The 26865-nt window shown below is 44.5% G+C and overlaps 1 protein-coding gene across 1 annotated transcript in view; it reads left to right on the plus strand.

Moving 5' to 3' along the window:
* Positions 1–1497: 1497 nt before the first annotated feature.
* ZFAND1 (zinc finger AN1-type containing 1) overlaps positions 1498–26865 on the plus strand; it is a 217400-nt gene continuing 192032 nt past the window's right edge. Inside the window, exons 1-2 of the mRNA XM_085605359.1 lie at positions 1498–1650; positions 25722–25764. Coding sequence (XP_085461485.1) covers positions 1596–1650; positions 25722–25764 — 98 coding nt within the window. The 5' untranslated portion in view covers positions 1498–1595. The remainder of the gene's footprint in view (positions 1651–25721; positions 25765–26865) is intronic.

Below are 26865 nucleotides of genomic sequence, written 5' to 3' on the forward strand. Positions count from 1 at the left end.
AGACAATAGGATCGCTCCTTGGCATTGTTCTGATTGCTGCCTCAGTTAAATAATCTGCTTTTGACATTTTTGCTACAAATGGCGTAGTTTATATGTCAAGAGGGTTTCCCACTTTCGCATAAGAACTTTGAGAAAGACAATATAGAGGCATTTAATTTAAATGTTGGAGGTTTCAAATCAAAATATGCCAGATTTTTGGGCGGTGGGGCAAAGTGGTAAGTGGTGGGCCAAGCCGCCGTGGGGGGCCCCTCCATGTGTTTTGCAGGGGGGCCCCCTCAAGTTTCGTTACGCCACTGGATGTGTCTCGTCACCAGTTATCTCTCTCTCTCACACTTTTCACTTACATCTCCGAGTTGTTTGATTTTGAAATGTCATGCAACATTGTCTCATTGTGCATAGTTCAAGTATTACTTTTAAGTTTTGTTTGGCATTTTGATGTCTGGGTAAAGGAGGAATGTTAGGTTAGGTTATGTTCGGGGATGGACCACCCCATGGTGTAAGAAGTACTGAGGGGTGATCATGATGTGAACCCAGTGAATGGGACCAGGCAGGCAACTAGAGCCAAATTTCGGGGGGGGGGGCTGAAAAATATTTCGGGGGGGGCTAAGTCTTCGAGCCATAGGCAGAGTGGCTATAAGCAGGGGTGAAACCACAACAAAAGCCTCATTAACGAGTAAATGGTCTTTTAAAGACCTGTGAAGTACTCGGGTGCGGCTGCAATTAGATGGACGCCAGCCCGCGAGGCTGTCTCAGCCCGGCTGACACACACGACGGGGGGGGCTGAAGCCCGGTGAGCCCAATGGGTGTTGCGCGCCTGAATGGGACTAAGGTGGTTACGGTCGTGACGTCATGACCGAAGGCAATAACAGTGGCTGGGACCCAACCTCATGGCCCTTAGCCTGTGCGATACTAGACCACTTAGGTCCTCACTGTTATAGCAGCGATGCGCGGCATAAATACCAAGTATTGGACCGGCCGATGCGTGTTTTAACAAGTTGCCTTGACCTGTTTGATAGGTCCTGGCGTTGTGCGTGCAATACACGCGAATGCCCAGCAGAGGGCGCGGCGAATTATTTTAAAGAAGGTAGAGTACGGATGGAAGCATGAATTTAGCAGCTGAACGTAATTATGTACGTTTTCAAGATACACGTTTAGCGTGTCACCCGTCGCTTGAACCTTAACGTGTCATGCAACCGAGCGTTTTAAGGAAACAAAACGAGTTAAACGAAGAATGAAAAGTGCTCCTTACCCAACGTAGTATGGAACGGGAGCGTTATTCGAGAACTGAACCTGATTCTTTCACCTAATTAGGGTTATTAAATACAAAATAATCAAAATCCGACCTACGGCTTTTAATTTATTTTACAGGAAGCAATTCGCCAATTTATTCAATCACACTTCAATGTCTCACTCTAGTTACATAAGTAGGTAAAGTCTTACCGGAATGACCTTTCAAAGATGGCCGCCCCTTTTGTCTAACTTTTTATTTTCGCACTCTGCACTTTCTCTAAAATCTATAGAACCACAGATGAGAGAACTCTGCAGTAGCCGATCTGAAGAGTATTCGTTACTCCGATCTCTGTAGCCTGTCGGGGATGGCGGAACTGGACATTGGGCAGCACTGCGAAGCTGATCACTGCAGCCAGCTAGGTAAAGCATACCAAGAATGTGAGCAGTTAGGATGTATGGCCTGTGCATCTCGAGAGCTGACAACATAATTGATTAGTGACATGTTAACAAGCTCTTTAATGCACGCTCTTATATAGGAGACTCAAAATTAAACATTTTTTTAGAACTACTCAGTGGGAGAGAGGATGGCGTAATAGCCAGAGCTGCCGACTTTGGAACTGGGTTTGAAATTTAGCTTTAGCTTAACATCTGTGATTCTGAATTATTCTAATCTCCCCGTGCCGTCAAAACGATTGTGACTGGTACTGAGCTAGAGCGCAGCAATACCTTTGGGCCAGGTTAGTGCTATATGTATATAAAACTGCGAAAACAATTCAGGTTTCTCTGGTCCGCAGCATGAGCGGCTCATCTAGACCAGTTTTTTCGTTGCACGTAGTCATTATTTTAAATGGACCATACCTACAACTCTAGAATGCAAAGTTATATGAAGGTGGTGACAGAATGGCAAGAAAATTCAGGAATTAATAAGCTACTCGAGCTTGTATATAGGATACTTGAAAGCTCCTGCTCGATCTCAACCTACAGACACTACTGCCTCATTAGAGCTTTTGTTTGTGCAGAACAATTCCTGAGAGCCACAGAGGCTGGGCAGCTCTGCTAAGTTTTCCATGCCCATGTGTGATTTGCGGCTCCAGTTCAGATCTTTTTTCATTTGAATTGTGGTACTTGTAGTCTTATTTATTCCAATATAAAACAGGACTGGACTACAGGTCCCAGAATTAAAAGAGAAAAAATACTCCTTTGACATATACATTCTCCCCACCAAACTTGAAAACAATAAATTAACACACAGTCTCAGAAATGTTCCTTTTCAGATCTTCAGTATGAGAAAATCTAGACCTAAAACGTGGGAGGTTTATTGTATCTTAATCTTCCATTCGATTGTTACATCTCCCATTAACTCTTTATCAGTATATTTCATTTGGATTCAACAGTTTTGCTGGTGCCAGATTTTAGGAGGGAGTATGCTGCATTGAAGACATTCTCTCTCAAATTGTTCTCCTTATTTTGTCTTCAAGGGCTCCTTCTCATATCTTTTAGCCCCCTAGCCTTCTTCCTAGGAGGTGAAGGATATATGGTGCTAGATTTGAAAGCAATAGCCTTAAACTCTAAATGCATCATCTTTCAGCACTGTTTTTCCATTTTTCCTCTGGAGAGGGTGTCTAGGCTGCCTCTAAGGTTTGCTTTATAGAGTTGAATTCCAGCTTCAGAAACAGTCCTTTACCTATGATGTTACTTACCTCTTCAGAGCACCCCTCTTTATACAAAAATAGTGTGCTGGATTCCCAAAGCGAAAGCAGAAACTCGTGCATGAGTATTCTGCACTCTGTTCAATGTCCATGCAAATTCCTCCAATATAGCTGGCCTCCACTCCAACATTCACCCTTATAACTCCAATAACACAAAAAAGAACAATGGTACTCTTATTTGCATGTCGTACTGTTAAAAAGTGGATCTCTAGTTGGCAGAGGGTTGCACCCTCTCCAAGTAGGGACCACAATCCTAGTCAGGGTAAGCTAGATACACACTCTAAATTAACGTGTCCTCACCCTCTGGTAGCTTTGCACAGAGCAGGAATGGTTAACTTAAGAGGCAGTGTGCAAAGTATTTGTGCATCATACAGTACCACCATGAAAACACCACAAAAGACTCCACACAGGTTTAGAAAAATAAGGATTTATCTGACTAAAACAAGATGAAATCAACAAAAAACAAATTAGTAAGAACCACAGTTATGAATTTTTGAAGAATAAGTCAAAAACAGTGCTTAGAAGTCAATAGGGCTAAAAGGTTACTTGAGATTATGCCAAAGTTCAGCAGACAGCGATGGATGGCAAGCCGGCTACGAGATTCACGTAGGTCCCGCTGAAAAAGTGCCTTTCACTGAGCGAAATGTCAATGCTGAGGGTAGGATGCATCGATCTTTTCTAGTCAGTCGGGTCACTATGTTGCCGTCGTGCTCCATTGAGGTGAAGGCAAAGCCTCATCGGGCCGTGCAGGCTATAGAACGGCTGTTGTCGAACTGCCTCTGCGTTGAAGGGCGATGCTTTGGCTCCGATTGACGCAAAGGGGACAATGCGTCGGTTTTGAAGTAAAACAGCGGCAGAATCCACTTCTGAGGTCCAAGACTGGAGGGGCACCTCAGGCAAGGGTGGAACTCACAGATGGCAGTGTCCAACAGCACCAGCAGCATTTCAGGAAGTCTTTTGTGTCACTGAGACTTCAGAAAACAGGGGGCAAGTCAGCAATCCCTTGGAGTCACTCTGGGTTCAAGTGAGATGGGTCCAGTCCTTGTCCTGAGCAGGGCAGAGGGCAGCAGGACAGCTCAGCAAAGCTGAGAAGCAGTTTCTCAGGCAAAGTGGCAAACCGCACAGCATTCTTTACTCCAGCAGAGTTCTTCCCAGGTCCAGTAGTGTACTGATTTGGTACAGTCAGAGCACCAGTACTTGAACCGAAATGTACTTTTGAAGTGGGAGGGACTTCTGAGCAGCTTGTTGAAGTACACAGGTCTCCTTACAGCCCAGCTCTATCACCCAGGCTATCTGTGGATCTATGGGGGGGTGGGGGAGGCTAGCGGTAGTAATCAGTCCTTTGTGTGAGGACAGGACACAGCCTATTCAGATGTAAGTGTGAGCTCCCTCTCCCCCCTTTCTGCCCAGGAAGGTTATCGGAATACAGATGAGGCCACTGTAACACCCACCCTTCCTGTGTTTTTAGTGGTCTAGAGGAAATGCACTAAGTGTAGCTGTCACACAGCCCAGATATGTATTGGAGACAGCTACAAGGCACACATATCAAAGTTGATAACATAGGAATATCCACTTTCTGAAAGTGTCATTTCTAAAATAGTAATGTCAAATACACGTTGGCACTAAAGAGGGTTTATCATTACCATTCCAAAGGTATGAAACATGATTTAGCTACTTCTTTCTAATCAGGAATTATAGCTTAAAAGTGTTTTATGGAATTCCAAATGCTAGCCCATGAGAGGACTAGGCCTCACAGTAGTGAAAATCAAATGTAGCTGTTTGTTAATACCAGGAATTAAAAGTACATGTTCTACCCAGGGCCGAAATAGGAACGCAAATCTGCCCTGGCAATTGAGTTGTCCGGCTGTGGGGGGTTGAGGGGGGTGATGGAGGAGGTAACAAAAACGGCCTTCAGGGGTCTTCAACTAGCCCCTATCTTGGTGTCCCACAGGGGAAACACCTGGTGCCCGATACAGCCAGTCCGGCCCTGGTCCTACCTTTTACTTGCACAGCACTCTGCCCTTAGTGCTACCTCGGGCGTACCTCAGCAGTGGCCTATGTGTAATAAAAGGGGAGTTTAAGGTTTGGGAAAGGGTTTTAAATGCAAAGCCACAGTTTCCGAAAACTGCACACAGAGGCCCTGCAATGGCAGGTCTGAGACTTGTGTGGGTGACACAATCAGTGCTGCAGGCCTACCAGGCAGATTACAGGCCCTGGGTATATGGTAGACAACTTTACAATGGACTTGCAGGTAAACTGAATATGCCAATCAGGTATACACCAGTATCATCATGTTTAGGGGAGAAGTACATGCACTTTAGCACTGGTTAGCAGTGGTATAGTACCCTGAGTCCTAAGGACAAGAAAAAGAATTAGGCAAAGAGGAAAGCAAAAAGTTTGGAGTTGCCTTTCAGAGACGGCCATTTTATAACACTTACCTTCTCTCACTGTGCCCACCACCTCAGCCAGGAACCAATGAGGAAATATCTCTCCAAGGATCACCGCCACACTTTTCAGAAGATCCTTTGTCCTAATTGTGTGCATCAGACCTTGAAGGGTGCAGCTTCGGGAACCTCAGCCCACCAGTGATACCATCCTCTTACTTCCCATCTCAGTCATTAGACAAAAAAACAACAGGAAGAATTCTGGGAAGGCTATGCTTTTATAGCATCGAGGAGATGAATGGGCTTTCAGTCTTCATACTTTATGATTTTTTTTTCGTGTCATGAGGCAGATCCACCAATAAAGTAATATTTGGGATGAGAAATATGGATACTGGTATAATATAATATCTTATGTTGTCATTGACTTGAAGATACTGAAAACATTCTTAGAAAACCTAGTTAGTTGGATGAATACTTATTTTCTCAATTTACACCCCAATAAAATTGTGTTTCTACTTCTTCGCATACTCACAATCTACAGTTACAGCTCTGCACTCTAAAAAAATGGATTGTCCCCAAAATTAATTCACACAGAAAAATCCCTGGGTTTCATAATCTAAATATTTCATTGTCTGCACACAGTACAAAACGGACAGAAACTCCACAACTTCAACTCCATATTCTAAAGAATCTGAAAGCATACAACCCACTGGAAGATTACAGATCTACAAGGGGTAAAGCCTTACTTGTGGATCCACCTCAAATGCTATAGCTGTTCTCATTTTACATGGCTAGTAAGAGGAGCAAAAAAATCAGACCACATCACCCCATCTGGAGAGACCTACACATGCTACAGTTGCAGGTCAGAATCCACTTCAAGATAGCCTGCTTGACACAGAAAGCCAGTCACTTAAAACGTCCCAGCTACTTAAAAGTAACATTCCTTTTGTCAGGAGAGGTAGGAAACGCCAGGAACAAATCCTTGTTCAGCAGTGGAAATCCCAAAAGTAAAGAAGACAAAAACAGAAACACGCCTTCTTTTGTATTGCGTATAAACTTTGGAGCAGTATTCCAGAAGCTTTAAAATCCAATGGTTCCCTACTCTGTTTAAGAATAAACTGACTTATCTATTCAAAATATATCTGTAGACTTACATGTACATTCAAGAACTTACGTTTGTATCCCCGTGAATATCTCCGAGCAGCCTCTCTACCTTTTCATCTGGCCTTTCTTTGTATACGTGTAGCAGTAATCCCACAATGTTTTCTGTTTTATTTCCTTTTAATTATGATTTCCTTTTACGTATGACGTTTTTGGTATCCATGTGGCTAGGGCCTTCTCTATAAGCATTTTATAGGAAGAGTCGGACTGCAACGCATGTATACTGCACACCTGTGGCCTGGCTAGGCCAATAAGAGGAAGCTTGGCACTCTTGGGTTGCAGTTCGGACCAGAGAAGTAACTGTAGGTGTCCATCATTTGTGGCTGAAATATCTCATTCACAGAAATCACTGGCCGCTGATCTGGGACTTAGTTCGTGTCTTACCAATTTGAACACAATCTTTCAATGATAACAAACAGGCTTTCAGGACGTGGACTGGAGATGATGTTAGAGGCTTTGATTGGTGGAAAGATCTGGCCCTGCAGTCGAGGGCAAATTAAATAGGAAAAAAAAGAGCCGCGGCTTGCACTCCTAGGACTAGAGTTTTCGTTCTTTTCCCGGTTAGGCATAGAAAGCTTTCTCTCATTCAGTGATGGCTATGAGTCTTTTCCCAGGCAGATGCAGACTTATGTGTCTTCAGAATATTTTGGGAATTGGATAAGTTGTTGTAGAAGCAGAGACATAATATGTAGCATGTAGCAGCCAGTAGTTGGCTAAACCTTGGGGTAAACAACATAGTGAATCCTAGGGGGAGGAGTCGGTGAAACCCATGCATTCTTGTTGAGTATGTAGTCAGATTAATACATATTATGTAGCTTAATGCATTTCTGGATCTTCTGAACCACTCATCCAATCTGGATGCATTATTGTGTTGGTTGAAGGTGTAAACCGCAGGGACATTAAGAAGAATTAGGGCAGCTTGTTGGAATTTTTTGAGAGTGATGTGCGGATCCTTTCCGATGTCACTCAGGACTGATTCTGCATTCTTAGGTGTTTGAACTGTGATTGAAGGTTGCAAAGCAGTTGATTTCATTCATATCCTTGATCCATTCTCACTTGGTCCATAATATTGTTAAATAGTTCTCACTTTTAAATAGCATTCACTTCTAAGATTGCTGAGGACATGAGAGAATGACGCTCTTTAAGAGTGATCAATGTTGTTCCTGCCATCTTTGGCATGAACTCTTATACTCAAGCAGATGCTTGTGCTGGTATTTTCATCTACTTATCCCTCATTTTTATCAAGACCCACTTGAGGCCCTAGGCCCATCTTCATTATAAGTGTTGGTAGGCAAACTAAAATGTAGTGCCATAAGCAGGTCTCAAAAATCAGAAAAATGTTACTTGACCTGCAGGTCTAGTGACTTGAATTATCTACATGACCTAACTGTAATATGCTTGACCTATAAACTCGTCTCAAATTGTGTGATACTAGCCAAATATTTTATTTCACCAAGTTGCCTTTTTCTTAATAACCACATGCAAGAGAACCTTCAAATATATGAGTTCGGCATGTCCGCTGTATAAAAAACTATTTTGTTTTATGTAATAGACTAAACTTTTGTTTCATGTGTAATATAAATCTAGCCTACATATAGGGTACTCATGACCCCTGACTTACCTCTTTGTTCTCTAATAGCATTGTCATAAGTACGGGAGCAGAAGTGGTTCTCAGTGCATATTTAAAAAGTCTCACTTATAATAAATATAATATTAAAGCGCGATGTGGTAGCTCACTGTCATTTGCAGACAGACATTTTCCATTAAAATTCCCACAAATTTTCCCACTGACATGCAGTTTTACTGATAAAACTATATAGCGTGTAACCAATAACAAGTGGAAATCAGTTTTCAGCGAATATTATCATTTGCGCACCCTAAAGTACAGCTTTCTGATTTGTTTTGATCCTATGAAATCCCACTTCAGAATTTTTAAAAAGTGTTTTCTTAATCACGATATATATTTTGAAATATTGGTACAGTTCATATCCAGGCTATTCGATTGACACATTCCCAGCATGTCTGATCCTATTAAAATCTTTGTTTTCATCTCACTTCAGTATTGTAAAAAAGTGTTTTCTTAATCACTGCTTTATATCTTGAAATACTGATACAGTTCATTTACAGGCTATTTGCTTATTATGCTCAGCACGATTGTCAGATAGTTCACTCAGAGAAAGAAATGTAAACACCAAACTCCAGGATAAAATAAGCAGGAAAATAACCAGGAACTTGTGAGAGGCATCTCACTTAAGAGGCTCCTCCCTTATGATAAAATCCAGTCCTATCCTATTCCGATTCCTGCCTCCACCATGGACTGCTCACACTCCCACCTCTGCGGATCCCTAGGTGGAGGGTCGGTGAAGGAGGGCAGTATGTGGGGAGTGAGGTGAAGTGCAGGCATCTTCAGTCAGTAGCCGCACTGCCCTTCACTCTGACAGCAGGTCCCATCAACGCCAGGCCAGCAGCGGTTCTTGCAGATCTACTGTGACTCCTACTCTCTGATTCGTATGCATGATCTCAAGCTGTGTGTGACAAACTTGAGCATGTAAATCCCTGCTTTAGAAAAAAAGTTAAATATTTACTTTTACGATGCTCCAAATGCCCCCAATTTTTCATTGACTGATAGTTGGACACCAGACCATGGCTCAAGGTGGCTTTCCCCCAATCCCACTATTTGTTTTTGTAATACTTCTTATTGATGACAGTTTGATACAGTATAATCATTATGACATTGCTTCATACGGGGATCAACTTCAATACAATGGTACAATGAACATTTCGATTATCACTTCGCTACTACACTACAGGTCTACCGCACCCATCCTTTGGTTCCTCCCACTAGTCAAGGGGGGGGGGAGAGGAAGGGCGGGGGAAGCGCAAATATTTCCCCTATATTCGTTCCACTTGCTCCATATTTGCGACCATTTCTTAGGGCATCCCCGAGGTTCATATACTGTTTTTTTCTCTCGACATGCATCAGCCCATGTCTTTATTCCATGCCTTCACTGTTGGTGCCTCTTGTGCCCACCACATTCTTGCTATATTGCGCTTAGCAACTATCATCCCCAGGGTCACCCAAGTTTTCTCTTTGCTACGCCGATACGTAGGTTTCCAAATATTTAGCGGGCACCTTTTGGACTCTGGTTCCAATTTTATTTTAAGTGTTTCTTCCATGCAATGGAGCACTTCTTCCCAGCATCTTCTAATGTGGAAACGTTCCCAAATTATATGTATAAATGTGCCCTCCCAGTTAGAATGTTCGCCGTAGCCCATTTTGACCAGTTCCGAGCCTGAGGAGTATATTCTGTGAAGTATTTTGAGATGCACCAATCTAAGCCTGGAAGAAATTGTCACTTCTTTGGGAGAGTCCAGAGCCTCTTGCCATTTGTCATCCTCCAAGTCTGACATCTCGATTTCCCAGTACCTACGGAGCTGCGCCAGGGGATCAGTTGCCTTATTTACTTGTTTCTGATAGGTTAGGGAGATTGCTTTTTTTGGCATCCATTCATCAAGAATACTATCTTCTGGTGAGGACTCAGGGGGTATTTCTCCCTTGGGGATGTGTGCTTGTAGGGCGTGTTATATCTGTCTGTATCTAAACCTCTCTGTGCTTGCTAATTCATTTTCTTGTTGTAATTGCGAAAAGGGAATTACCCCCCCTTCCACAAGTCCCCCACTCCAGATATTGGAATCGTGTCCCAGCAGTCGAATCCCTCTGTCTTCCTCAGAGTACCCAGTCGTTCCGAGTCCCACAGAGGGGTGCCTTGTGTGATTTTCCCTGCCTATCCCAGGCTCTTGTGGGCTGTTTGCCACACCTGGATGCAGTGCAAAGTGGGTCCTGTTAGTCGTTGTCTTATAGATGTAGAGTATAGTGCCCTGGTGTAACTAACCTCCGGTAGAAGCCGCCTGTCCATTCTATACCCAGGGTCGCAGTGGGGTCGATATATACAGTGATTGATAGCTGCCAGCTGCGCCGCCCAGTAGTATTTCTTGATGTCTGGGAGTCCTATGCTTCCATCATACCACCCCCTCACCAGCTTTTGGAATGCAATCCGGGGCGGCTTACCTACCCAGAAGAGCTCCCTCTGCTCGCTTTCGATGTCTTTGAAATATTTGGTCGGGACCGGGTTAGGTGAGTTTTGTAAGCCATATAAAAAGCACGTCAAGGACATCATTTTAAATAGTGCTGCTCGGCCCAATAACGACAAAGGGAAAGTTTTTTCCAGTGTTTTACATCACACTTTATTCATTGCAATGGGGGTAGGAGGTTATGGGTATGATGCAACATCGGGTCATTGGTGATATATATGCCGAGGTATTTAAATCCCTCTGGGGCATCTGTCACCTCATATCCTGTGGGCAGGGGTGGGAACCTCCCTCTCAGTACGAAAATCACTGATTTGGTCCTGTCAATTGTGTAGCCCGAATATTTACCGAAATTAGTGAATATGTTTAGGACTGTATGTATTGACGTTTTGGGGGACGCCTGATATAACAGCATATCATCCGCACAGAGGAAGATATAGTCCTCCCATTCCTTGACAGTTTCAGTCCCCTTATTATGTGGTCATTTCGAATCCATAACACCAGTGTTTCCAAAGTCAATGCAGAGAGCAACGGGGACAGGGGGCAGCCCTGTCTCGTACCTCTTCCAAGATCGAAGACTGGGGACTTTTGATTGTTTCCTACCACTTGCGCCAGCGGGTCCGTGTATAATAGTTTTATCCAGTTCATGAAGTTGGGGCCAAATCTCATTTTCCCCAGCACAGCGAAAAGATAGGGCCATTCGATTGAACCCCATCAAACCCCATGGTGGTGTCCAGGGACATCACCACTGCATCCTCCCTCAGGGTGTCTATTCTCCCCATTACCTCATGCAAACGGCAGAGGTTTCATGATGTATTTCTTGTCGGCATGAAACCCGATTGATCGGGGTGGACTAATTTTGAAATTACCTCCAAACGTGTGGCCAGTAACTTTGCTAAGATTTTAACCTCTGCATTAAGCGCAAGATGGGCCGATATGACGAGCATTTATTTTTGGGTTTGCCTTCTTTATGTATGACTACCAAGGTGGCCAGTCTCTGGGGAGTTTACCTACCTCGCTACTCTCTTAGTACATTGCTTTGAGATATGGGGATATTTTGTTGGGTGTTAATTTGTACAATTCAATGGGGAGGCCGTTTGAACCCATCGCCTTCCCGGACTGAAGGCCTCTAATGGCTGCGCCACCTCTTGTTTCGTGAATTAACTTTCTAGTAGCGACTGGTCGTCGGCCGACAGATTCGGGAGAGCCATGTCCGACAACAGGGCCCTTGATTTCCCTTTCTAGGAGTGTAGTCTTGGATTTATATATTTGTTGATAGTGTTTGGCGAATTCGTCTGCTATCTCCTGTGGGCCTCTTAATGTTTCTCATGTCTTTACGCTGAGTTTTGTTACTAGGCGGTTCGCATGTCCATTTTGTCGAGCCTAGCCAGTAATTTTCATGCCTTAGCCCTTACTTCGTATAATCTGCTAAGCCTGCCTCTGCCTAGTGCTTTTACCATATCAGTAGCTAAATTGGTGTATTCTTTCCTTTTCAGTTCTAGTGTGTGCCTTGTTTCCTCCTCTGTTTTCCCTCGTCTCCCCCTACAACCGCAGGATTTCTTCCTGTAGTTCTGCATTTTTAGGTCTCGCAGACCTAGCGCTGGAGCGCACATGCGATCCTTGCTCTGCGAGGGCTTTTTGTCATCAATACGGTTTACAAAGGGGGCTTGAAGACCCGCCCCTTCTTCGCATTGGCTTGTGTCATAGCTTAGGCTAAATGCTTGCTTTCTATTGTGAAGGAGGCTTTTTAGTCCCTCCTTGTTACCGCCCTGTCCACTTTTAGCCCCGCCCACCCGGACTGGATCCTTTACTTGCGGCGTGATACTGTCTCCTTTAATGAAAGGGTGAGCACTCTCTTTTTGTCATTCCAGCTGTGAAGCGCGATGTTCTAAGTTGGATGTGGACACCGCGCTTCGTTTATTTATTTTTTTACTTTAATATGGAGCGTGGCGCACGCTTTAGGGACACCGCGCTCCATTTATTTATTTATGTATTTTTCCACATTCCATTCTTCCGACATAGGCGTGGCGTCGGCACGGATGTCAGGAGAGTCAGTGTACTTTCATTCCTTAGCTGGTTTCATTTAGCTGTAACTTGTTTAATAGTACAGCTTAATACAGAGCACACATTCTGTGTTTAAATATTTTGCACTGATGTCACGCGGTCTGCACAAGATTTGGACTGCCTACGTGTAACAAGCCCCCTGCTTTTTCCTTTTTCCCAAATCGATTTTATCCACACTCAGTGTGGGAGGGTATGCTCAGACGTGAGTCCCTTGCTCATTGCACCATCAGGATTCAGGCAAGCCGGGCCGACGAAGGCTGTGATGCCAGAAACCGGTCCCCGGAAGCTTGTTTCCTTCCCAGTATAAGAATTGGCTTGGTAGTTTGGTTTGCCCTGTTCCCATCATGCACTGGGACAGGTACAGACTAATTTGCATGTAGCCAGGTTCTGAGCTGGGATGGTGCAGTGAGCTAAAAAACGGTGATGGATTAAAACCATGATCTCTTGACTTGGTAAGAATATTCTGCATCATTCAGAAACTCTGTCCATCACCACCCCCTTTTTCCCAAATCTAAGTTGGATGTGGACACCGCGCTTCGTTTATTTATTTATTTATTTTTTTACTTTAATATGGAGCGTGACGCACGCTTTAGGGACACCGCGCTCCGTTTATTTATTTATGTATTTTTCCACATTCCATTCTTCCGACATAGGCATGGCGTCGGCACGGATGTCAGGAGAGTCAGTGTACTTTCATTCCTTAGCTGGTTTCATTTAGCTGTAACTTGTTTAATAGTACAGCTTAATACAGAGCACACATTCTGTGTTTAAATATTTTGCACTGATGTCACGCGGTCTGCACAAGATTTGGACTGCCTACGTGTAACAAGCCCCCTGCTTTCACTTTTCGCCGTTCAGGATGCTTTAGACTGAATAGATAAGGGGCGGTTTAAGTGGGGATATGGGCATGGTTGTAACACCCCACCCCCCCGGATATCTAAAGAGCACCGTGCATTCGGTAAAGGCATGCAGCATGTTTCGTCCCGGCAAATGTAAACAAACTTCAGCTCTATTTGCTAAAAAAAGAACTATTGTGGTCCCAGGTCTAAAAGGAAGATCATCCTGGAGTCATTCTGAAGTCATTCGATGACTTCAGCCAGGCTATTCCTGCAATTATCTGGGGTAGTCATCCGAAGCCATCCTGAAGTATGCCTATAGGGATAAATATTTAAATGAGATGACTCTAAAGAGTCATCAGAGACACTACCCCAAGATTAGTTCCCGATTACTTCAGTGGAAAAGATGTGATGATCATTTACTACTGCAGGAGGATCTCATGATGATTTCAGGATTAGGGTGGATTACTCCAAGATGGGTTCCTCATTACTTCAGCGGAAAACATGTGATGATCTTGTACTACTGCAGGTTGATCTTGTGATGATTTCAGGATTAGGCTGGATTATTCATGGATGATTTTATGAGTATTTCAGGATGGGGCTGTATTACAAAATGATCATGCAGCAATATGATCTGATAAGTGCCCATGCCTGACAGTTTGCCTACAATACATTACAATCCGGAGCATTTCTGTTATGGACTCAAACACCCAGAATGCAACAAGCATTTAACCTGTCATGAATGGGGAAGATTAAGTCTAAAAACAATATTCCCATGTTCTTGTTGTGACCTTACATCAACTTGGTTGATCGGTTCTCCACATGCATCATAGTGCACACTAAATATCACACAGGAGGTACCGAACCAATTAAAAAATGAGCGCATATAGGAGATTCTCACGTCTTTAAACCAAATTCTCTCCATGCAGTGACGTGCAGGCCTGCAAAGAACAACGTCCGAGGGTTTAAACCTATAATAAGCAGTGGCTGTATCAAAAGCCGTCACTTTGTTTCCAGCCCATAAACATAGCTGTCAACTTTAGCTTCTCTGGAGGCCAGGCAAAGCCCCTACTCACACCCGTCCCTTCGAAGTTACTTCATAGCGATGTAAAGCAATGCAGGGATAAGCCACGTTTTAACATAGGGGCATTTGTGCCTGATATATGCTCCAAGTTGCAAGAATGTGTCAGGGACCTTTAAACCCCCCACCCAACGTAACAAGCATTTGAGGAAACCATTAAATGGTGCTTGAAACCAGACATCTTTACACACGAGCATAACCTAGGTTTTTCAAACACTGTCCCATGTTTCCTTAATTAAGGCAGCATTCAGTTTTCCTAGCTATCTTAGAGGGAGAGAGTGTGGCTTAACGACTAGGGAAGCTGACCTTGAAACCTCGGAAGGAGCAAGTCTCGGCACTCTGCGCATATAACTTAATCTCCCCATGCCTTAAATGAATGTGTCGGTCTGTAATGCAGTGCTCAAGCGCTCTGATACCTTCGGGTCAAGTTTGCGCTATATAAAAAAAAAAAGAAACCATGCCAACACCATGGAAATATTCGAATGCCGGTCAGGTGCTCAGCCCAGCCTATTTTCCTTTGAATACTAGAACGCTGTCTTCTAGAAAACACAGGCTAATTTTAAGTCCTGCTATGAGTTTCAAGTCAGGGGCAAACTATGTGTGTCCCAAATCTAAAAACGGTGGTTTCGTGAACATTGCTCTCTGTTTATGATGCGCAATTTTCTCCAGGTGTGTGGAGTATTGTGTGTGGGGTATGAGTGTGTTCAAGGATCTGCTGAAGTGTGTGTTAGTCTGTTGCACAGTTTGAGGGGTTATGTTATGTTTTGAAACCTCTTTTTCATTATGGTTCTCATTATGAATGCCTGGTATAGGGAGAGTTAATTTTGCACTGCCAGGGTTACTGATGCCCTAGGCTTCCTTTAGCTTCAGGAGTGCAGAATTAACAGGGATTCGGTCTAAAACCTAGGTCGTCTATTTAGACGTAGCAATATGCACATAATGTACTTCAGCAGGTTCTTGATACCTTATGTAATGTATAATTAATCTGATATCTAAATAGAGTTGGATGTGCAGTAATTGATACATAATTCTGAAATAATTTTAATGGTTGAACATTTTTAATAAAACCAAAGAAAATATTACTATCATAAAATAAACAGCGCATCATGTGTAAATCAGGAACACATTTTCTTTGTTAGTGCTTGAAAAGTAATCTGAGACTAATTTTCCAATCTTCAAATCCTCAGAAATTAATTAGTCAAGTGAAGTCATTAAATACTCATTTCAAAGTCTTCCTAAAATCATCAGGGAGATCGCAGCTTCTGAAGTAATCAGATGGTCATTTTCAAGTCCTCATCAAATCATCAGGGAAACTTGCTGATGTCCTCAAGAGCTTGATGATGTCCGATGATGAGAAAATGACTTCTAAAGTAGTTGGCTGATCATCCAATGACTCTGGGATGGCTTCTAAAGTAATCCTGTTTGACCTGGGGTACTATGTTTTTAAACAAAAGAAACATTCAATTTCTACAATTGGTGTCTGGGAGTGTATAGAAAACAGTAACTAAGAGGTGTGGAACTGCCCACAGAATGCGCAGATTTGACCTCCATCTTCAGAGAGAACCTTAGAATGTATTCATCTAGGTCGCCGTTCTACAAAGAAAAATATTGGAAAGCATAACGAAGTCATTCTGTACCAGTTAAACACTACAATATGTGATTCATCCTAAAAATAATTTTAGACGTATTTTAAATACATGCTAGTACATTAAAAGTAAATTGCCATCAGGGGAAATAATGATGATCGAGCTCGCATTTATATTTTTAAAGCACTGATTTCAAGATGTTTGTTTCAGGTATACTAAATAAACTCATAGCACGAATACAAAGGTAGTGTGTTCTAAGATGGCGCTATTCGTCGCCATGCACATCGTTTCATTTGATGGAATCCTTCTGGAAGCATGCTGGAGCAGTAGAGCACTGTCTCGAAGCTGGCTGTTGGGGGCACGCGTGCAGTCTTAAACAAGTGCATGGCGACGAATAGCAGGCCTTGGTTGTGACATTCCACAGGAGCCTCTCCAGACCTGCCTGCAGCATGTCCGCGCTGTGTAGAGCCACCTGCCTGAGGCTGCTGCCCCTGGCCCGGCCCCCCTTCCACGCAAGTTCAGGGGACTGTCTAAATCGTTTATTTGCAAGAAAGAGGGGAACGTGCCCGTGTTCATAGGGTACAGATAATATTTTTCTTTCTCCCACTTAAAATATGATTTTGACTCAAAGTGGACTAGTTGCTTGCTGTTTTAAGTTGGAAAAAGCTGGAAAAAACCTCCCTTCATTTAATTTGGCAAATGGCATGTGAGGTTAAAGGAAAAAAAAAAAGCTTCGTCGTTTTTGAAGCAATGGGTTACAAAAATTTTGAGGATTGTAGTTAATTTTATATATAGTAAAAAAAACTTTAACGCAGTTTTTTAAATACATTTCTTAAGGGTGACATTTCTGAGATCGTGGGCCATGAAGGTTACTGAGTGAGGTCGGATTGCGGTTGACACTTACTTGATAGTTCTGGAAATTTGTAGTGAGAGTTCGCTTCTTTATTTAGCCCATGATTTAATATACTAATATATTTCTACCCTGGATAAAAAATAGTTACTCCTGTGCGGTTTCCTATCAAAAATTACACCCACTCGCCCCTCTAAAAGTAAAGTAAATTAGCAACACAACTTTGCAGACAGACTAGTGACTGCTGAGTTTCGTGTGCCCTCAATCTCTGCCTGACTCGGAGCACTGCAGGCATCAGATCACAGCCCGCTGTGCAAAAGGCCTCCAACTATCCAGCAGTTATTGTGCTGCCTTTTGGCAGCAGGCCTTAGTGTCTGTGAAGGTCCGTTCTGTGTGTGGCAGGGGGCACCACATACTCTGCATCCATGTGATGCCGTTTGCGTGCAGAAGGCTTGCATCTGTGTGCATGGTGTAGCTGTGCGCAGTGTTGTGTGCGTGCAGGAGGCTTGTGTCTTTGTGCACAGTGTAGCTGTACGCTATGCTGTATGGGTGCAGGAGGCGTGCATCTGTGTGCACGGTGTAGCTGTGCACGATGCTGTATGCATGCAGAAGGCTTGAGTCTGTGTGCACAGTATAGCTGTGTGCAGCAGACCTTCTTAGATTGCATGCCTCAGGCCTCATCTCTCAGACTCGGCCTACATTTGGCTGATGTCTGTGTGTAGCAAGCTCAGTCTGCATACAGTGCGCCCAAGCCTCAAACTCTGTGTGCTGCCCGCCTCAGGTTTGGCATCAAACACCATGGCTCAGACTCTGCAAGCACAAAACCCCTGTCTGATTGTTAGCTCCAGGTTTAGGCTTTCACTGCTCAGCAGGCCCCCAGCTATCTAGTGCAGCAGGCCTCGTGGTGTTTAAGTTTAGCATTCCGATGTTGTCTCCAAGGTACATGATTTTCTATCTTTGTCATTTTCTATAGCGCAGTGTCACAAGACCCTATGGGGATCAGAGCGCTTTATATAACCCTAGGCACACGCTTTCTTGAAATTAATATGCAGCTGTATTTCTGTACATGTGACACCGACAGCCTCAGTACTTTTCAAAGTGCGCGACGAGCACCTGCTGCCAATAAATATAAACAAGCATTTGCAATGCAATAGGTCTCGCATTTGCTAGAGTTTGAGCTATTGGTTTTGTAAATAACAATGCCTTTTATTTATATGTTTTGAAAACCTGCAAGCGGTGCGTAAACACGCACATTTCCTACTAGTCCTTACTTACAAGAAGCAATGCTGGCAGTAAAAGAGGCGCAGTTACTGCCGCTTTGCTTCTCGTAAGCAAGAAACATTAGTAGAAAGTGCGTGTTTACGCACCACTTGTAGGTTTTCAAACACATGATTAATAAGCATTGCCATATATAATGCCAATAGCTCAAAATCTCGCAAATGCGAGACCTATTGCATTGCAAATGCTTGTTTTCCTTGCGTGTCCCTGTTATCTGAGAGATTGCTTGCCCCGCAGTACTGTCTTGAAGGCCTTCCAGAGCATCTGAGCTTACCCCACGAGCCTTCATTCTCCTGAAAGTATAGCTCTATTTCCCTCGTAATCTTTCCTTTTACTGACGGGATTCTGAGGAGCCAAGGATTTATTGGTGATATTCTCCCCACCAGCTGTTCTCCCACTACCACGTGGGCCTATATGGTTGAGTGATCCAAGATACCCCACACTTGGTGCCACACCTCTTTAATCTGTCCAACCTGATTTGCTTGAGTGAGGATATAGTCTATCCTAGATAGGCTATTGTGGGCCCCTGAATGGAATGTCAACTGTCTCGTTGGGGTGGTGAATGTGCCATGCATCCACCAATCTCATTACTCCCAGAAAGTGGGGGAAGTGTGGTTGTGTGTCTGGAGGGGGAACTCCCTACACAACAGAATTAAAGTCCCCTCCAGTCAACAGCCGTACTTTAGGGAAAAGCAAGCAGTATGTTTCCCAAATCCTTGCATGCTTGTGTGTATAGGCCAGGAGGGACGTACATTGATACTATGGTGAGTGCACAACCCTCCTATCTCTCCAATACTGCGGCGTACCTACCCAGCGCATCAGTCCAGGTACAATCAATCGCCATGGGGAAGTACTTTCTCATCATGATCCCCACTCCTCTGAAACCCGTGGAGAATCCTGAGTGTAGGAAGGTGGAATCTGACTGCATGGTTACCCCCACTTTTTTCCTGGTGTTTTGCTGGTCTTTGACTAGTCTGACTGGGACCCTGCTAATCAGGACCCCAGTTTATCTGCTTTCTCCCTAAATTGGTTGTGCATGTACTTTAGATACACTCCATATTGGATACTGGGGTACCCTTATCAGTCCCTAGTATATGGCACACCATGTACCCAGGGCATAGGTACCCCAGAGGCCTCCCAGGGGCTGCAGCAAGTATTATGCCACCCCTGGGAGACCATTCAAACTGACACCACAGGTCTGCTACTGCAGCCTGTGTAAGGTGGTGCATGCACCCCTTACTTGGATATAGGTTCACTATATCTATTCTAAATCACTACACATAATAAACCTATCCGTCACCCCTATGACAGGCCTTATAAATCCTGAAGGCAGGGTGCTGGGTTGTGAGAGGGTGCCCATGCATGAGCAGAGCCCCTCGGCAGCCTTTGGAACCTATTTCTTTTAATTAACTTTATTTTTTAAAGTTTACAGCTCAAACAAGAAGCAAATTGCGGATTCCTGCGGTGCAGCACACACATTTAGCCTTTGGAAACTATTTTCTGGGGTTGTCTGTGATGCAGCCAACCATATATATTTAAGTGCATTATAACCTCATGGTAAATGCTAACTTTAAAACGGCAGCTTAGAAACATGTCATGTTTGGTGTCAAACAGCTTGGAATCATACCTACACCCCAGTAACTCGTGTAGGAGGCATGATTCCACCCTTCTAGAGGGACTTATGTTAAACACTGGTACACTCGGTACCAGCTTTCTCGACCTCGGCATCACAAAATGGATGCTGCCAGCCACAGACACGAGTCTGCCCTCATGCTGCTGAGCCAAGCTCGAGCAGGGAAGGCCTGACAATAGGTTTCCTGTCACAGGAAGGTGTGACCACCTCCTAGACAGGATTTAGTGTATTGGGGCTGGGTGGGTGCACTCTGAGAGTGTTTGAAGTCTGCACTGGGGGCACATTTGGTGTCCCTGTGCATAGTTCAGTTCAAACCGGTTGCAGGAGCCATTTGCCCCTGCACTTGTGTGAAACTGGACAAAGGACATGGGAGCAGCCACCCTTCTGTCCTGACCCTCCTATAGGTCGCTCCCCAGAGTTTGTCCCCCCCCCCCCCCCCTTTCTTGGGTATAAAGTAGGAACCCTGACTACAGGACTTTAGATTTTACCTAGACTAAACTCTGCTACAGAAACCAAGTACTTTGACAATCTACACTGCGCTGGATGACTGAAGAATCTCCATTGGAGTAAAGGAGTTATTCCCCTGCAAGGCAGGCACCTTTAACACATCTGACCGGTTTGCATCTCCCGAGATACTGAGGACTCAGAAGATTTCTGCAACACAGGTGGTGGATTCCCGAGGTCGATCTGTTCTCTCAGCAAATCTGAGACCAGTATCCCTCGTGGGGACCGTGCAATCCGAACCCCTGTGCACAGTGTACTTTTGCAGCAGCATACGCTTTTTGGCGATCCCTGAGGCTGTGCTTTGGGCTACGTGTAGTCCTGATCCCGAGCAGTATTTCCACCGAAGATTTCTGGCCTACACTCCACGAGTGTCCCATGGGCTGGTATTTCGTGATTCAGCTCGAGGTCCCCTTCCCGATCCCTGGTCCATTGGCCTGTGGGTCCCTGTGAAGGTAACTTTGACTTTCCTTGGGCTTTCCTGGTTGCTCCAGACGTGCCCCGACTCTCCATTGCTTGGAGAGTCCCGAGGACCTTGCTGGTCCTCGCCGAAGCTTATTTCCTCCCCACGTGGGTTGCAGTTCTCAAGGCTTGTTGGTGTTCGATCCGGACACTGACCCCTCCCCCCCCCACCCCCCCCCCCAGCACTTGACATCCTTCGTGGGACAGCTCACCTCCGGACTTTGGTCATCGCAGACATCTCCTGGTCCCCGTGGCTGCAGAGTCAAGCATCGCATCATCTCACCTGAAGCACCGACATCGGTGGGCATTCGTCTATCGTGTCCCTGATCACTCTAAAGTGACCCAGACTCTGTCCCCTGTGCTTTCAGGTTCTTTGCATCTCGGATCCAGGCTTGGATCCCACCAGACACTTTTCATCTTCCCGGCAGCAGCACTTTTTCGCATCACGCCATTGAAAACGATGAAGGTTTCTGACACCACTTGACCCCTATGCACCCGGCTCCTCTGGGACAGGTAACACGGATATCTCGGTACTCTCAAGGGTGCTGGCCTTAGAACCTTCTATGTTCCAAGGGGTTTGCTTAAAGTCCTCTCCGAAGTTTCCTTAAACTCTAAAATTCCAACCGCGACTTTCCCATAGAGTTGTACAGAGCTCGTGCCTGTGTTCACACACTGCACCCATCCTCCGTGGATCCCCTGTGTCACTACTTTGGGTGGTTCCTTGGGGTCCCAGCGATTCTACGTGCTCTTGGCACTGTGTCTAGTTAAGTCGTAGTATTTGGTTCGGTCTTCTCCTGGAGCCCACTGTGTATTGTGCTATTTACTGTCATTCTAGTGATTTAAATATTGTGTGCTCTGTGCTCTAATCTCATGAAGAGGTTAGTAGAGAGTGTTTAGTAATAAATACATATATTTTATATATCTCTTGTGGGGTTCTCCTTTCATTTGGTCATTCAGGAGGTTCTGATCTGGTAAAGCAAGCTGCTTTATATTCCTTCGACACTTAGCCTGAAGGCTGCTCTCCACAGCTACCACTAGGATAGCTTTCTATAAAGGTTGTCTTGAACCTAATCATCAATAAGGGTTGTTTGGACTGGTACAAGGTGCCCACTTTAATTAGTGGACAGCATATACCAGGCCAAGTTCTCACACTGAGTGCACCATGAGTTGATATCCCCACCTAGTGAGTGGTCTGCAAAAGTTGCCTATTAAATGTGTCTCCTGTAATAACATCACCTGGGGTAGTGTCTTTTTATGAACTGCAATACTGTCCCTCTTTGAAGCTTATCCCTTAGGCCATTGACATTCCAGGACAACAGTCTAATTCTTTTTTCTACAGGTGGGCCCATTGTTATGCTTACTGGTTTTCCCCTCCCCTGTGGATATCCCTTCAGTGCCTGGGGGATCCTTCCCTTCTCTGGATGTAGTCATAGGCCGGAGGAGGCCAATAGGTTTAACATATAGGTTAGATGACAGCAACACAGAAGATTGGTGATTGATACAGAACCTAACGATAGCCAACTACCCCCCTTCCTGCTCCCCTGTACTCTGGGGTTAGAACTGCCCATGTCCCCAACTATGCAGAGTCCCTGTCGCCTAGAACCCAAACTATGTTTGAGTAAGGGGGGGTGGATTAACTTCTCCTTTGTCTACCATCTTTTCCATTTTGGTGCCTAGTAATCTTCTTCATTACTGGAAACTTTATAAATAGAGTCACTTAGCGTTCTCCAGCCGCTGTTCTCTATGACAATGCAGGACTCGTGTGGCCTTCAGGTGCCTTCCTTATTCCTCCGATTGTTCATCATTGATGGGCTGAGTTGATCTTCCGTTACTAGTGAACAGTTTTGTCAGGGGTTGTTCTCTTCGCTGTCTGGAATTATTCCCTTTTCAAGGCCTCCACCCGTCCAGCCACTCCAGCACCGACTCCGGAGTGTTGAAGAACCAAGTCCTTCCCTCAGTTTTAATGCGCAACCTTGCAGGGAATAACATAGAGTATAAGTCCTTATCTCTGAGCAGTTTCTTGATCCCCAGAGAGAAACCTCTTTGACTTTGGACATTTATCGTGAAGTCTGGAAAAAAGGTTATTTCACTGCTCTTGTATTTGACTGGAGGGGTAGTTCAGGCGGTCTGTAAAATGATGTCTCGGTCCCTAAAGTTTAGGAGTCTTGCCAGCAGTGGTCACGGGGGTGCCCCTGGCTTAGGTCTTCCTCCCACAATCCTATGTGCTCTTTCCACCGTAAAAAAATTCGACAATCCCTTTGGTTGCAGGTAATTGGTTATTAGGTCTTCGACAAAGAGGTCAGCAGTGGGTCCCTCCGCCCTCTTGGGAACTCTAATTATTCTAACGTTGTTCCGACGTGACCGTCCTTCGTAGTCATCTAACTTGCTTTCCGCTATTTTGCTGGCAGTCTGAAGGTCTTTGATCTGTTGTTGCATCTGTTTGCTATCCTGGCGGACATCAGTAGTGATCGCTTCCATTGTTTTGACTTTGTCCCTTATTTGATGGAGGTTTGCTCTGATGAACATTACCTCCGTAGTGATCGAGTCCATTCTGTTTTCCAGCGATGTGCGTACTCCCGCAATTGCTTCCTTGATGTCTGTTAGTGTAGGGTCCCCTCTTTCTAGTCCCGGCCCCGCCGCTGTATGTCCTTTAGCTGCTGTTTCTGTTTCTACAGCCTTTTGCGTTGCATATTTATCCAGCTTGGTTTGGAGCGTACCTTTTGTTAACTTAATTCCAGACATTTTGGCGAATGTCCCTGTAGTGAGCCAGGGCAAGGGGAACCTTCACGATAGGTAGCTGTCAGACCCGCTAGGATACTGCTTGCGGCCTGCTGCTGGGGTGAGACTCCCCTCTTGGCCTGTCGAGGTTCTCCCATCGGGCCTTTATTGGTTGTGGGCAATGTTCGACCAGTTCTTTCACGCCTCCGCCACCCTATTCTCGCCTCCTGTTGATGTCTCATCTGGGGTACTGCTCCTTGTTTACATGTTATGGTGATGTGGTTGTCCCGGTTTCTTGTGCCCTTGCCCAATGCTTGTGTCCTCGCTCAGGTGTTGGTACCCCGGGTATGTGGTGGGGCCTTTTTCTCTGCTATGCCCCTCTGTAGGTACTGTTTGTTGTCTCCAGAGGGAGAGAGCTTTTAAGGTTTGGGCGCCTGCTATGGCCTGCCGGACCCCTTCCCTCTGCTGCGCTTCGGTTTTGTGACTGGTTGACCAAGGCATGGTGTCAGTACAGTTTCTTTAGGCTCCATTGCCAATGGCACCACCCCGCTCTGGTGTGATCGGGCGTCTGTGCTGCAGGCCTCCAGGACATTAACCAGCTGCCGGTCTTCTGGTCAAGATGGCCTTCTTCCGTCTCCTCTCTCAAGGATGTATGCCCACACTTATTCTCCCCCGTCGTGGCTCACCTTCATTTCTATCCTGCCAGCATGGTATTGCAGTCTCAAAGTGTAGCCGTTTTTCTTCACGCTGCGGTTCACTTGGGTAGGTCTTGGGGCCTGGCACACAAACCAAGCTTGCAGCTTTCGGGTTGTCTCGGGCCCCAGCTCCCCTCCTCACATGATCTGCTCGTCCGGCGAACACACCTGCTTGGAGATCTCCACACTAGTATCTCCAAGTCGAATTTCATACGCTGCCAGTGTTTCACGCATCTGACTCTTCGCGCCCCGGCCAACAAATCGAGCCCACGGCTTTCACCCCGTGTCAGGCCTCAGCTCCTCTCCTCGTCCCATTCTAATCATCCGGCGATCGTGTTGAATCGGATATCTCTTCGCCAGTATCTCTGGGTCTTTTGTCGACTGGATTGAGGTATGTTGTGGATAATTGAGCCGGATTAATCTATGGCAGGAACTAGAGTCACGGAGCTTCTCTGCTTTGCGTCCATCTTCCTGAACGCCAGGCCACGCCCCGAATCCCACTATTCTTGATTGTTTTCTTCAGAACAATGCTGCTTACTCTATTGCTTTAATTCTTTAGGTAAAGCTAGCCCTCAGAATTAGTACTTCTGCATGAGTCCTTGAATTCCTTTCTCGTTTTAGTGCCCCCAAGAGATCAGCTTTCTTTGTCTTCAGAGCATATCTCTAGAATTGGAGATTCATGAGAAGGAACATACAGTCCTTAGTCATTTTGCCAGGCAAACCTGAGTCTTCGAGTAGCAATATTCTTTTTTCTCCAGACATTGGAGCTGTGTCATATATGGCAGAACCACTAGTGAATAGGGGAGTACTATTCACAAACAATATTTCAATTCCTTTCAATCCTGTGCCGTCTTTTTCAGTAGTATGATTTCAATTTCTGTGAAGTGGGAAGAGAACCTTACCCAAAAGGCAATATTCTACCTCTTTACAAAATCACGATAGAGAGCCCGATATAGTAGGCCTCATCTTTTCAAATTCACATAGCAAGGCATATGGTAACCTGCAGCAAAGACTTTACAGCATGTAACAAATCCAAACATATAGAAAATTCATATTACACGACACCAGCAGTAATGTGAATATGTAAGTACTCTATTTTAAGATTCTTACAATTCTGTTATTTTACCTTTTGAGACATACCTGACCTTCTGGCAGTAGGAAACTCTAACCTCTGTGACACCCACATTTAACACTTTCATTAGTTATTAAACTATGTCAATATATAAAGAAATAAAATATGATATGATGTGTAGTTCACAAATTTGAATCCTTCTACGCCTAACTCTGCTGTTTATTCCTCCAGTGCTACTAGCAATAAGTCTTTAATAATGTTATTTGTTATTTACAGTGCTCTATAATGGCAAAAATGTGGTAAAATGCTGTATTAAAACAATTGAACTTTTAGTGTACGTTAAAAAGTAAGCTTGCATTTCTTTTGTTTCAGATTTCCTGCCCTTTGTTTGTGATGGCTGTTCTAGAGTGTTTTGGTAAGAATAATATTCTGAACCAGTTACTGCAATGATGCCTTTCAATCCCAATATATGTCTTTGTACCAGTACAGTCATTCTATTCTGTCCGTAAATAATTATATTTGCCCTTTTGCACCAACATTTGCTAGGTAAACTAATGCATCTACTGTTATCCCTACGTCCTCACCCCAGTCTTTAATATTGAGGTGAAAAGCAAATCAGAAAGAATAAGTGCTCTAATAACGCCGCACCCTTGTGGGTGTCTGTAAGTATGACAACTTCCCACAAGTCATCCTGTTTTTTTTTCCCCTTATCGTGACTGGAGTGAGAATATTGAACGGCGACCCAGCGTGGCTCCCACCCCCACCCCCCTATCCCTATTACTGCTCTTTCCGCTGCTTTAGCAGCGCGATGACAGGTAAATCTGTGTTTTGCTTCTTGATTTCAAACAGTTATATTTCTGACTGGCCTGAACTTGAGTCATCTTTAGAGAAAGATGGGACACACTCCAAAAAGGTTATGCATTTAGAACCTTCTAGCCCTGATTCTTCTTGATCTGGCTTCAGATCTGCTCCTCTAATGGAAAGATCTAGGAGACATTCTCATGATACAGATTTGGAGGAGAAAAAAAAGAAAAGTTTATGGGAAGCATTAACCTTGTTTAAACCCAAAGTATTCTTGAAGAATAACTTTGAAATCTCTGACATCTCTTTTAATACTGATGAAGAAGAGGTCATCCAAAACAATGAGCTAAAGGAAAACCTGATAGCTATTATATTCTTCAGGCAAACAGGACCTTAGGTAAAGCTGGGGGAGGGTTTGCAGCTATCATCCACCAGAAACTTCAGTTCACCTCACTAGGGGTCACGGGCTTACCCTCAGTTGACAGCCTAGTTTTGAAATTTGAATCTCCTCAGTCTTCTTTTATTTGCGCCTTATTTTATAGACCCCCTTATCACATGCCAACATTCCCCCAGTTACTGGGCGAAATGATCTCCCATCTAGTCATTGACCATGCTAGAATTCTTATAATCGGAGATTTTAACTATTGGCCCAATGATGTACGGGAGAGTACTAGCTCTGTTGAACTGGCAGATCTTCTCTCTGGGATGAATTGTA

Source organism: Triturus cristatus, chromosome 5_1 (genome assembly GCF_964204655.1).
Source record: "Triturus cristatus chromosome 5_1, aTriCri1.1, whole genome shotgun sequence".
Taxonomy (NCBI): Eukaryota; Metazoa; Chordata; class Amphibia; order Caudata; family Salamandridae; genus Triturus; species Triturus cristatus.